A 13,374-nucleotide genomic window follows, 5' to 3' on the forward strand; every position below is an offset into this window, starting at 1 on the left:
GCAGGACATGTAGATAACATGGTAAATAAAGCGTATGGAATGCTTTCCTTTACTGGATGAGGTATAGAATAAAAAAGCAGGGATGTAACGCTGGAACTGTATAAAACACTGGTTCGGCCACAGCTGGAATTCTGTGTACAGTTTTGGACGTCATGTTACAGGAAGGACATAATTGGAGAGAGTATGGAGGAGATTTACGAGAATATTGCCAGGGCTTGAAAATTGCAGCTATGAGGGAAGATTGGATAGGCTAGGGTTGTTTTCCTTAGAACTGATGAGACTGAGGGGTGACTTAATTGAGGTGTACAAGATTATGGGGCCTTTATATAGAATAAACAGGAAACACCTGTTTCCCCTAATGGTGAGGTCAATTACCAGGGGGCACCGGTTAAGGTGATTGATAGGAGGATTAGAGGGGACATGAGGAAAAACTTCTTCACCCAGAGGGTGGTGGGTGTTGAATTCACTGCCTGGTTTGGTTTGGAGGCAGAAACTCTCAACTTATTTAAGAGGTACTGCGATCTGCACCTGAAGTGCTGTGACCTGCAAGACCATGGACAAGGTGCTGAAAGGTGGGATTAGAATGGGGAGCTAGTGTTTTATTTTCCCTTTTTCACAGACATAACGGGCTGAATGGCATCTTTCTGTGCTATAACTTTTCTATGGTTCTATATCACCTGTCACTGGATACCAAAATCTACTTTAATAACAGTATGTCAAAGAACACTTGCAGATAAATTTAAATACAAGAGCTGGATTCTCAATTGATTTGCAGCGCAATTGCAAAATAACTGCCTTGCATTTGCCCTTCAGCCCAAATCTTGGTCAAATAAGTAGTGTTGTGAATTGCAGCACTGTGAAACCTATATTCTGTCACCAATGGAACTTTGTACACTTCTTTTTTATCATCTTACCTAATTATTTTTCGCTGTCTCCGTGGCACATTTATTTCTGATGAGGACAGCAGCCAAGCAGGGTGTAAGGAGGTTAAGATAGGTTAAGTGAGTGGGCAAAGATCTGGCAAATGGAGTATAATGTAGGAAAATGTGAGGTTGTCAATTTTGGCAGGACGAATAAAAAAGAGGCATGTTATCTTAATGGTGAGAGATTGCAGAGCACTGAGATGCAGAGGGATCTGGGTGTCTTAGTGCATGAATTGCAAAAGGTTAGTATGCAGGTGCAGTAAGTCATTAGCAAAACTAATAAAATGTTATAGTTTATTGCAAGGGGAATTGAATACAAGAGTAGGGAGGTTATGTTTCAGTGAAACAGGACATTGGTGAGACCACATCTGGAGTACTGTGTACAGTATTGGTCTCCTTATTGAAGGGAAGATGTCAATGCATTAGAAGTAGTTGCACTGGAGAAGGTGCAGAGGAGATTTACCAGGATGTTGCCTGGGCGGGAGGGTCTGAGCTATGAGGAGAGATTGGATAGGCTGGGGTTGTTTTCCTTGGAGCAGCGAAGGTTGAGAGGGGGCCTGATAGAGGTGGAAAGGGTTATGAGGGACATAGGTAGGGTCGATAGAAAGGCACTTTTTCCATTAGTAGAGGGGTCAATAACCAGGGGGCATAGATTTAAAGTAAGAGGTAGAAGGCTAAGAGAGGAGTTGAGGAGAAATGTTTTCACCCAGAGGGTGGTGGGAGTCCGGAACTCACTGCCTGAAAGGGTGGTTGAGTCAGAAATTCTCATAACATTTAAGAAGTATTTAGATATTCACTTGCGTTGCCATTGCCTCCAGGGCTATGGGCCAAGCGTTGGAAAATGGGATTAGTGTAGTCATATATTTGTTAACTGACGTGGACACAATGGGCCAAATGGTGGCCTCCTGTGCTGTAAATGCCTATGAGTCTATGAGTCAGTTCAGAGAAGGTTTCCGAGATTAATACTTGGAATGGGTGGGTTATGTTATGAGGAAAGGCTGGCCAGGCTAGGCTTGTATTCACTGGAGTTTAGAAGAGTAAGAGGTAACTTGATTGAAGCATATATGATCCTGTGGGAACTTGACATGGAGGGATATTTCCTCTTGTGGGAGAATCTAGAACTCGGGGTCAGTGTTTCGAAATAAGGGTCATCCATTTAGGACAGAGATGAGGGCTTGGTCCATGCATAGGCAAAAGAGCTGAACTCCCGAGGTGAGGTGAGAGTGACTGCCCTTGACATCAAGGCAGCATTTGACCGAGTATGGCATCAAGGAGCCCTAGCAAAACTGGAGTCAATGGGAATCAGGGGGGAAACTCTCTGCTGGTTGGAGTCATACCTAGCACAAAGGAAGATGGTTGTGGCTGTTGGAGGTGAACCATCTCAGCTCCAAGACATCACTGCAGGAGTTCCTCAGTGTAGTATCCAAGACCCAACCATCTTCAGCTGCTGCATCAATGACCTTCCTTTCATTATAAGGTCAGAAGTGGGGATGTTTGCTGATGATTGCACAATGTTCAGCACCATTCGCGACTCCTCAGATACTGAAGCAGTCTATGTCCAAATGCAGCAAGACCTAGACAATATCTAGGCTTGGGCTGACAAGTGGTAAGTAACATTCGCGCCACACAAGTGCCAGGCAATGCCATCTCCAACAAGAGAGAATCCAACCATCGCCCCTTGATGTTCAGTGGCATTACCATCATTGAATCCCCCACTATCAACATCCTGGGGGGTTACCATTGACCAGAAACTGCACTGGACTAGCCATATAAATAATGTGGCTACAAGAGCAGGTCAGATGCTAGGAATTGTGCGACGAGTAACTCTCCTCCTTACTCCTCAAAGCCTGTCCACCATCTACAAGGCACAAGTCAGGAACGTGATGGAATACACCCCACTTGCCTGGGTGAGTGCAGCCCCTACAACACTGGAGAAGTTGGACACCGTCCAGGACAAAGCAGTCCACTTGATTGGCACCACATCCACAAACATTCACTCCCTCCACCACCGACACACAGTGCCAGCAGTGTGTACCATCTACAAGATGCACTGCAGGAATTCACCAAGGCTCCTTAGAAAGCACCTTCCAAACCCACGACCACTACCTCCTAGAAGGACAAGGGCAGCAGATAGATGGGAACACGACCACCTGGAAGTTCCCCTCCAAGCCACTCACCATCCTAACTTGGAAATATATCGCTGTTCCTTCACTGTTGTTGGGTCAAAATCCTGGAACTCCCTTCCTAACAGCACTTTGGGTGTACCTACACCACATAAACTGCAGCGGTTCAGGAAGCTAGCTCACCATCACCTTCTCAAGGGTAACTAGGAATGGGAAATAAATGCCGGCCCAGCCAGTGAAGTCCACATCTCATGAATGAATAAAAAAAACTTGATGTCCAGCTTCTGACAAATGCCACTGAACCAGCTTATAGCAGCTTTGAGACTTGTGCACTTGGACTTAGGTAGACTGTCCTGGATCACACAATGCGATGAATCACTGAAGTGAACACAACTTTTACCACTTCAAAAGTACATCATTGACAGTAAGGTATTTCAGAACTTCCGGAGGTCATGAAAGGTGTGATATAAATGCATTCCTTTCTTCCTTCTATTTAGCATGGCACCTCTGTAGAGTAATTAATCTTCACTTGAGTCATTGGAGCAGCATTGATATTATACACAATTGTATATGTCTAATAACTTGAAGCCTTTGACGACAATAATAACTCACACTAATATAGAACCCTTAATGTATTAAAATATCTTAATGTATGTCAGAGCTGCAGGCCAGGCTTGCATTAGCGTAGACCAATTTGACTCCCCTCTTCCCCGCCCCACCACCAACAGAACCATAGAAAAGTTACAGTGCAGAAAGAGGCCATTCGGCCCATCATGTTCATGCCAGCCCGAGGACACCCAGGTGCCCTTTCTAATCCCACCTTCCTGCACCCGGCCCATAGCCCTGCAGCTTACAGCACTTTAGGTGCAGATCCAGGTACTTCTTAAAAGAGTTTAAACTTTCTGCCTCTACCACCAACTTGGGCAGCGAATTCCAGACACCCACTACCCTCTGCGTAAAAAAGTTCTTCCTCATGTTCCCCCTACACCTTCTGCCACTTATCTTGAATCTATGTCCCCTGGTTCTAAAACTCTCCATCAAGGGAAACAATTTTATCCTGTCCACTCTATCTATTCCCCTCATAATTTTGTACACCTCAATCAAGTCACCTATCAGCCTTCTTTATTCTAAGGAAAATAACCCCAACCTATCCAATCTTTCCTCGTAGCTACACTTTTCTAACCCTGGAAACATTCTTGTAAACCTCCTCTGCACTCTCTCCAGAGCTATTACGTCCTTCCTGTAATGTGGTGACCAGAACTGCACACAATACTCCTGTTGTGGCCTCACCAGTGTTTTATACAATTCCAACATTATATCCTTACTTTTATATTCTACACCTCTGCTAATGAAGGATAGCATTCCATTTGCCTTCTTTACAACCTCGTCTACTTGAACTGCTGCCTTCAGGGACCTGTGTACTTGTACGCCAAGATCTTTCACTTCATCTACCCCTCTTAGTATATTCCCATTTATTTTGTAATCCCTGTAACTGTTTGACCTCCCTAAATGTATGACCTCACACTTCTCTATGTTAAAATCCATCTGCCACTTTACTGCCTACTCCACCAACCCATCTATATCGTTTTGGAGATTATGGCTATCCTCTACACTATCCACTACTCGGCCAATCTTTGTGTCATCTGCAAATTTCCCAATCGTGCCCCCCACTTTCACGTCCAAATCGTTAATATATAACACAAACAGCAAGGTTCTCAACACCAAGCCCTGTGGAACACCACTTGAGACAGCTTTCCATTCGCAAGAGCATCCGTTGACCATTACCCTTTGTTTCCTGTTACAAAGCCAACCTTTTATCCAGTTTGCCACTTTACCCTGAATCCCATGGGCTTTTACTTTCCTGACCAATCTGCCATGTGGGACCTTGTCAAATGCCTTGCTATAATCCATGTACACAACATCCACTGCATTACCTTCATCAACTCTTCTTGTCACTTCCTCAAAGAATTCAATCAAATTTGTGAGGCAAGACCTTCCTTTAACAAATCTATGCTGACCATTCCTGACTAGTCCATGCCTTTCCACATGACAGTTAATCCTATCTCTCAGGATTGATGCTACTAATTTGCTCACCACCGATGTAAGACTAACTGGCCTATAATTGTTTGGCATTTCCTTTGATCCTTTTTAAACAATGGAACTACGTTTGCATTTCTCCAGTCCTCCGGTGCCTCCTCTGTATCTAGTGAAGATTGGAAAATCATCCTCAGAGCATCTGCTATCTCCTCCCTGACTTCCTTCAGCAGCCTCGGAAACAATCCATCTGGCCCTGGTGACTTATCAACTTTCAAGGATTTCAATCCTTCGAGTACTTCCTCTCTCTTTATGACTATCCCGTTCAATATCTCGCAGTGTTCCTCCTGGACAACTATATCTACATCCTCCCTTTCCTTTGTAAACACAGAGACAAAATATTCATTCAAAACCCTTCCCACAGCCTCTGCATCTACACACAAGTTTCCATCTTCATGTCTGATAGGTCCCACTTTTTCCTTAACTAACCTTTTAGCATTAATGTATTGGTAAAACATCTTTGGGTTATCTTTAACTTTACTTGCTAATCTTTTTTCATGCCCTCTCTTTGATTTCCTTATTTCCTTTTTTACTTCGTCCCTGCGCTTCCTATATTCGTCTAGGCTATCTGCAGTGCCTAGTTCTTTGTGCCGACCATACGCTTTCTTTTTCTGTTTGATCTTCCCCTGTAATACTCCAGACAACCAGGGAGGTCTAGATTTGGCAGTACCACTCTTACTTTTGTAGGAGCCATGTCTACTTTGTACAATTAGGATCTTGCTTTTTAGTGCTTCCCACTGGTTTTCCACTGTTTTATCCTCCAGCAGTGCTGGCCAGTCCACCTCAGCCAAGTCCCTTCTCATTTCTGCAAAATTTGCCTTCCCCCAGTTCAAGACTTTTACTCCTGCCTTATCTCTGTCCTTTTCCATGGTAATGCTAAATCTAACTGAATTGTGATCACTGTCCCCGATATGGTTGCCAACTGTCACTTCACCCACTTGCCCTTCTTCGTTCCCTAAGACTAGGTCTAGAATTGCATCTCCTCTCATTGGGTTTGTCACTAATTGGTTGAAAAAATTTTCCTGGACACACTGCATGAATTTTTCTCCCTCAGAGCCCCTTGTATTGTTTGAATCCCAGTTGATATTAGGATAGTTGAAGTCTCCTACTATTATTGCCCTCTTGTTCTTACAAGCAGAAATTTGCCTACATATTTGTTCTTCTATCTCCCTTTCACTATTTAGGGGTCTGTAGTATACTCCCAGTAGTGTGACTGCCCCTTTTTATTTCTAAGCTCAATCCATAAAGTCTCGTTTGTTGACCCATTTAGTATATCATCCCTTCTCACAACTGGAATTGATTCTTTAACCATTAGTGCTACCCGCCCCCTCCTTTTTTATCTCCTACTCTATCGTGTCAGAAGACTCTATAACCAGGGATATTTAGCTGCCAGTTTTGTCCCTCCTTTAGCCAGGTCTTCGTTATGGCAATGACATCCATGTAGCTGCAAATGAAGTATTTAGAGCAGTTTCTGGATCTTCCAAGAACTGAACCTGTTTGAAGTTAAATTGTAAGTTTTGGCCATCAAGTTTCTTTGTCTTCTTGTCTCTGAGTCAAAAGATTGTGTGTTCAAGTCCCTCTCCAGGGCTTGAGTACATAAGTGTACATAACTGGTTAGCTCAGTTGGTTAGAGGGTGCTTAATAGTGCTGATAGCACAGGTTCAATCCCTATACTGGCTGAGCTAGTTCTTGGGGCCTGCCTCTTCTACTTGCCCTGGTAAGATATCATGGCAGCAATTAGCCATGATTAGCAACCCTTGTACAATAAGGATGCAACATAGAGAGAGAAAATTTAGGCTGATGCTTGCAGTTCAGAACTGAGGAAGGGCTACACTGTCATAGGTGCTGTTGTCTGGATAAGAGATTATAATGAGTGTCATCTGCCCTTTCAGGTGGATGTAAAAATTCCCATGGCACCATTCAAAGAAGGGCAGGTGAGATCTGCATGATGCCTTTGCCAATATTTCTCTTTCAACCAACAGCACCAAAAATAGATTATCTTGTCATTACCACATTGGTCAAGGAGTGATAATATAGTAGTTATGTTACTAGTAATCTAGAGGCCTGGACTAATAATTTAGAGATATGTGCTCAAATCCCACCACAGCATCTGAGCTATTTCAATGCAATTAATCAAATACATCTGAAATAAAAAACTAGGGTGGAATTTTACAGCCCCTCCTGCTGACAGGAATTTTCGGTCCCACCAAAGTCAATGGACATTTGAACGGCTCGCCACATTTTCCAGCACCACCCCAGCCGCAACGAGGCCATAAAATTCCGTTCCTAGTCTCATAATGATAACAATGAAACTATCAGATTGTTGTAAAAACCCATCTGGTTCACTAATGTCCTTTAGAGAAGAAAATCTGCCATGATTAGCAAGTCTGGTCTAAATGTGATTCCAGACCCACAGCAAAATGATTGATTCTTAACTGCCCTCTGAAATGGCCAAGCAGCCACTTAATTAAAGGCAATTAGGGATGGGCAATAAAAGCTTCCTTGTTAGTGATTTTTGCATCCTGTGAATTAATAAAAAAAGGATTGCTGTTTGTGTAACTTTGCAAATTGCTGCTGCAATTTTTCCATTACAAGTGACTACACTAAAAGTACTTCATTGGTTGTAAAGTGTTTTGGGATGTCAGGAGATCATGAAAGCATTATATAATTGCAAGGCTCTTTCTTTCTTCATAACATGAAATTAATGGCCAGGTTACTTCTCTCAGAAATCAGACAATAGGATGGTTACTGTTTTCTACAGAATTCCAATGCAGGTATACTGTGTATGGTTTCCTACCCGGAATCTTGCATTATGCACCCAATCCATTTATCGTCACATGTGCAATCGCCTGCAAGAAAAAAAATATAATTACTTAAATCTATAAGTATATATGGCATCGTTCTAATCATTTCAAAGATTGATATGAAGAACAGTATTCTGCATTAAAAAGTCCCTTTTGTTTAAATATGCAGCAACAATTCTTGACAGTTCGAAATCAATTTGCAAAAAAAATGCTCTCTGTTCAATACTAAAAGCTCAGTAATAAATAAATCTCATTTTTCTTCACAACTCTGTCAAGAAAATTGGTTAATAAATCTTATCTGATTCTTAATCACGTAATACATTGATCTTGATCTTAGATGATACTGTGGAACATTATTATCTTTGCAGCCACCAAACAAATTAGGTCAAAGAATAAAAAATTCAAATCACAGTCAACGTTGAAGCTCATGATTCACATCCAAATATAAGAATTGAACTTTGGTGATGCTTATCATTAATCTATATGTTGCTCTCTTCCTGATATTGACTGTACTTTCTTCTTTTTATTGAGATGGTCTTGGCTTTCCTCTATGGCAATCCCTAGTTCCCCAAAACTTTTCAACATGGTTTCTCTGATATTTTCTTTGTATTAGTGTTTACCCCATGAAACAATGAGGACAATGCATGTTTCCCTCAAAGTGTGTTAGAAATGATGTATGCATAGCAATGAGAACTTTTAGCTTCTAATACAGCCCATTTAGTGATGGATCTGTGCAGTCCCACCTGTGTCGCTGAATGCTGATCCTTAAATAACGAGTGCACACCATACATAGCAAATTCAATACTGTATAGATTGTAGTCTTTATCAATGCCTTTTAGGAACAGGGAGGAGGTGGGGGGGGGGGGGAGGTGGTGTGTGGTGGTGAAGGGTATTCCCTTTGGAAGTCATTGCCTTTTGCATCTTTCATTTTTTTTATGGTGTTTTGACCTGCTCTTCTTATGCTCTTCAAAACTTTTCATTCAATCTGCATCTAAAAACTTTAAACTTTTCTAGCAATATATTAGCAAATAAATTAAAAGTGAGAATGAAAACTGGTGCTCCTTAAATTTCATTTCGCTATAAAAATTATGCTATGCTGAAGTACACTGGGGGGAAATTTAACTCCCAAAAATGACTGGGTTGGGATCAATGGGATAGATTCAAAATAGATCAAGTAGCTCAAAACTTGGCACCCTTGAAGCGCTGTGGGGCATCAGCAGCAGCAGAACTATATTCAACCACAACCTGGAACCTCATGGCCTGGCATATCCCCCACCCTACCATTACCATCAAACTAAGGGATCAACCCAGTTCAATTAAGAGTGCAGGAGAGCATGCCAGAAGCTGCACTTGGCAAACATAAAAATGAGGTGCCAACCTGGTGAAACTACAACTCAGGAATATATTTACGTCAAATAGCAAAAGCATAATGCAAGAGACAGAGCTAAACAACCCCACAATCAAAGGATCACAGTCCTGCCACAGTTGTGAATATTGGTGGAAAATTAAACAACTAACTGGAGAAGACTCCACAAATATCATCATCTTCAATGAAGGGGGAGGCAGCATGACAGTGCAAAAGACAAGACTGAAGCATTTGCAACCATCTTCAGCCAGAAATGCAGAATGAATGATCCATTTTGGCCTCCTCCTAAGGTCCCCAGCATTACAGATGCCAGTCTTCAGCCAATTTGATTCACTTCACATGCAAAATAATTTTACGGTCCCCTGCCAGTAGGTTTGCAGGCAGTGGTGGGGGGTCCATAACATTCCATGAGTGCCTTTCCCACTGCCTACTCACCTGTCCCTGACCTGGCCGCAATTTACTGTGTGCCAGGCGAGGCCCTCGTGTCAGTTGAGGCCCTTAGCGAGCCCCTCTCCCAGGTGCCTCAAAACCCACTCGCCTCCACTCCTAGCCCTATGGAGAATCTCCTCAATATTACTGTCATTCAGCTCCTGACTCTTTTTTGCTGGGGACTGGATGCAGTCCTTGCAGTGGCCACCGCTCCCAGTGATTGTCTGGTTCTTGGAGGTGGGACTTCCCAGATGGAAGCAGAAGTCTCAGACTGAGCTACTTAATACTGCTCTGAGTGTTAACTCGCTGCAGGGCAGCCCACTGTGCGGAGTGGGGGGCGGTTTCACAGTGACTTTTTCTACAGCAGGGCTATAGAACCAGCCATCGTGAAATCCTGCCCATGATATCAAGAAACAGAATCAATCACAGAATTGTTACAATGCAGAAGGAGGCCATTTGGCCCATCGTGTCTGCACTGGCTCTCTGAATGAGCAACTCACCTAGTTTCATTTCCCCACCTTCTCTCTATAATCCTGTACAGTCTCAGGCAGTGCATTCCAGACCCTAACCACTCGCTGCATGAAAAGTTTCTCCTCAGCACTATTGCTTCTTTTACTAATTACTTTAAATCTATGCCCTCTCATTCTCAATCCTTTCACAAGTGGGAATAGTTTCTCCCTATCTACTCTGTCCAGACCCCTCATGATTTTGAATACCTCTATCAAATCTCCTCTCAGCCTTCTTTTCTCCAAGGAAAACAGTCCCAACTTCTCCAATCTATCTTCATAACTGTTGTTCCTCATCCCTGGAACCATTCTCATGAAGCATTTCTGCACTCTCTACAATACCTTCACATCTTTCCTAAAGTGCAATGCCCAGAACTGGACGCAATACTCCAGCTGATGTCAAACTACTGACTTATCCAAGTTCAATATAACCTGAACAAAAATTGCTGGGAAAACTCAGCAGGTCTGAAGAACAGTCGTACGGACTTGAAACGTTAACTCTGTCTTTCTCTTCACAGGTGCTGTCAGACCTGCTGAGCTTTTCCAGCATTTTTTGTTTTTGTTTCAGATTTCAAGCATCCGCAGTATTTTGCCTTTAATCTTCTTGCTCTTGTACTCCATGCTCCTATAGGAAACTCTAGGCCAGTTAGTTTGACGTCTGTCAGGGGAAGTTATTAGATTCGATCATTAAGCAGGTTATAATTGGGCACTTAAAAGAGCTCAAGGCAACAGGGATCAGTCAGCAAGGTTTTGTGAAAGGAAAATCATGTTTAACCAATTTATTGGAGTTTTTGAAAGATTATCATGCACAGTGGATAAAGGGGAGCCTGTAGACTGTAGCTTGTAGACTTGGATTACCAAAAGGCATTTGATAAGGTGCCACATCAAAGATTATTACAGAAAATAAAAGTGCATGGTGTAGGGGGTAACATATTAGCATGGATAGAAGATTGGCTGTTTGGCAGAAAGCAGAGAGTAAGCATAAATGAGTCTTTTTCTGATTGGCAGGATGTGACGAGCGGAGTCCCACAGGGGTCTGTACTGGGGCCTCAATTTTTTACGATTTACATCAATGACTTAGATGTGGGAAGTGAAGACATGGTAGCTAGATTTGCAGATGACACAAAGATAGGTAGGCAAGTATGTTGTGAAGAGGACATAAGGTTGCAAATGGATATAGATAGGTTGAGTGAGTAGGCAAAGATCTGGCAAATGGAGTTTAATGTGGGAAAATGTGAAGTTGTTCACTTTTTGGCAGGAAGAACAAAGAAGCAGAGTATTAAATTAATGGAGAACGGCTGCATAATTCTGAGGTGCAGAGGGATCTAGGTGTTCTAGTACAACAATCACAAAAAGTTAGTATGCAGGTGCAGAAAGTAATTAAGAAGGCTAATGGAATGCTATCCTTTATTATGAGAGGGATTGAACATAAAAGTAAGGATGTTATGCTTCAGTTATACAGGGCATTGGTGAGACCACACCTCAAATACTGTGTGTAATTTTGGTCTCCTTATTTAAGGAAGGATGTAAATGCATTAGAGGCGGTTCAAAAGGAGATTTACTAGATTGATACCTGGAATGAATGGGTTGTCTTATAAGGTTGGACAGACTGGACTAGTTTCCACTGGAGTTTAGAAGAGTGAGGAGTAATTTGATTGAAATATACAAGATCCTGAACAGCCTTGACAAGGTGGATGTCGAAAGGATGTTTCCTCTTGTGGGTGAGTCCAGGACTAGGAGGCACTGTTTTGAAATTAGGGGACAGCCTTTTAGGACAGAGATGAGGTGAATTTTTTTTCAAAGAGGGTTGTGCGGCTTTGGAATTCTCTGCCTCAGAAGGTGGTGGAGGCAGGGTCATTAAATATTTTTAAGGCAGAGGTAGATAGATTCTTGTTAGGCAAGGGAATCAAAGGTTATCGGGGTTAGATGGGGACATGGAAATCGAAACAACACAAAAGATCAGCCATGATCTTATTAAATGATGGAGCAGGCTCAAGGGGCCGAATGGTCTACTCCTGTTCCTATTTCTTATGTTCTCCTATTAATAAAGCCCAGGATACTGTATGCTTTATTAAGCATTCTGTCAAACAGTCCAGCCACCTTCAATGACTTACCATACACCCAGGTCCCTCTGCTCCTGCACCCACTTTAGAGTTGTACCCCCTATTTTACATTGCCTCGTCACGTTTCTCTGCATTGAACTCCATCTGCCACCTGCCCGCCCATCCTACCAAGGTCTATGTCCTTTTCAAGTTCCTCATGATCCTCCTCAAAGTTCACAATGCATCCAAGTGTTATATCATCCACAAACTTTGAAATTATGTCTGTACACCTGTAATATATAGCAGCAAAAGCAAGGGTCTCAACACTGATCCCTGGGGAACTCCATTACAAACCATCCTCCAGCCTGAAAAACATCCATTAACCACTACTTTCTGCTTCCAGCCACTCAGTCAATTCCATATCCATGTTGCTACTGTCCCTTTTATTCCATGAGCTATAACTTTGCTCACAAGTCCGTTGTGTGGCAGTGTGTCACACGTTTTTTGGAAATCGATGCATACATCAATTGCAATGCCCTCATCAACCCTCTCCATTACCTCTTCAAAAACCTCCAACAAGTTAGTTAAAAATGATTTTCCCTTAAGAAATCCATGCTGGCTCCTCTTAATTAGTCCACATTTGTCCATGTGACTTTAACTTTGCCCCGAATTATTGTTTCTAGAAGTTTCCCTACCACCGAAGTTAAACTTATTGGCATGTAGGGTTGCTGGCCTTATCCCTACAACCTTTTTTGAACAAGGTGCAATGTTTGCAATTCTCCAGTCCACTAGCACCACCAATCTAAGGAAGTCTGAAAAATTATGGCCAGTGCCTTCACAATTTCCACTCTCAATATCCTTGGGTGCATCTCATCCAGTCCAGGTACCTTATTAACTTTAAGTATAGGTAACCTATCCAATACCACCTCCTTTTTAATTTTAAACCCTTTTAGTGTCTGCATTACATTCTCTTTTACCATGGCCTGGGTAGCATCTTCTTCCTTGGTAAAGACAAATGCAAAGTGTTAATTTAATAGGGAATGTGTAGATTCCCTTTTGGTCCCTCAACATCCCTACTCCTCCTTTT

At 42.4% G+C, this 13,374-nt stretch overlaps 1 protein-coding gene across 3 annotated transcripts in view; it reads right to left on the reverse strand.

The window, feature by feature from the left end:
- The window catches only part of adam22 (ADAM metallopeptidase domain 22), a 493,639-nt gene that overhangs the window by 213,523 nt on the left and 266,742 nt on the right, over positions 1 to 13,374 (reverse strand). For all 3 annotated transcript variants that reach the window (XR_013576156.1, XM_078538421.1, XM_078538420.1), the window contains exon 14: positions 7,938 to 7,989. Coding sequence is in view for 2 of the 3 variants with exons in the window: in XM_078538421.1 (XP_078394547.1) it covers positions 7,938 to 7,989 (52 nt within the window). In the remaining variant the exon portion in view is untranslated. The remainder of the gene's footprint in view (positions 1 to 7,937; positions 7,990 to 13,374) is intronic.

The sequence above is a fragment of the Cetorhinus maximus genome, chromosome 3, assembly GCF_964194155.1.
Source record: "Cetorhinus maximus chromosome 3, sCetMax3.hap1.1, whole genome shotgun sequence".
NCBI lineage: Eukaryota > Metazoa > Chordata > Chondrichthyes > Lamniformes > Cetorhinidae > Cetorhinus > Cetorhinus maximus.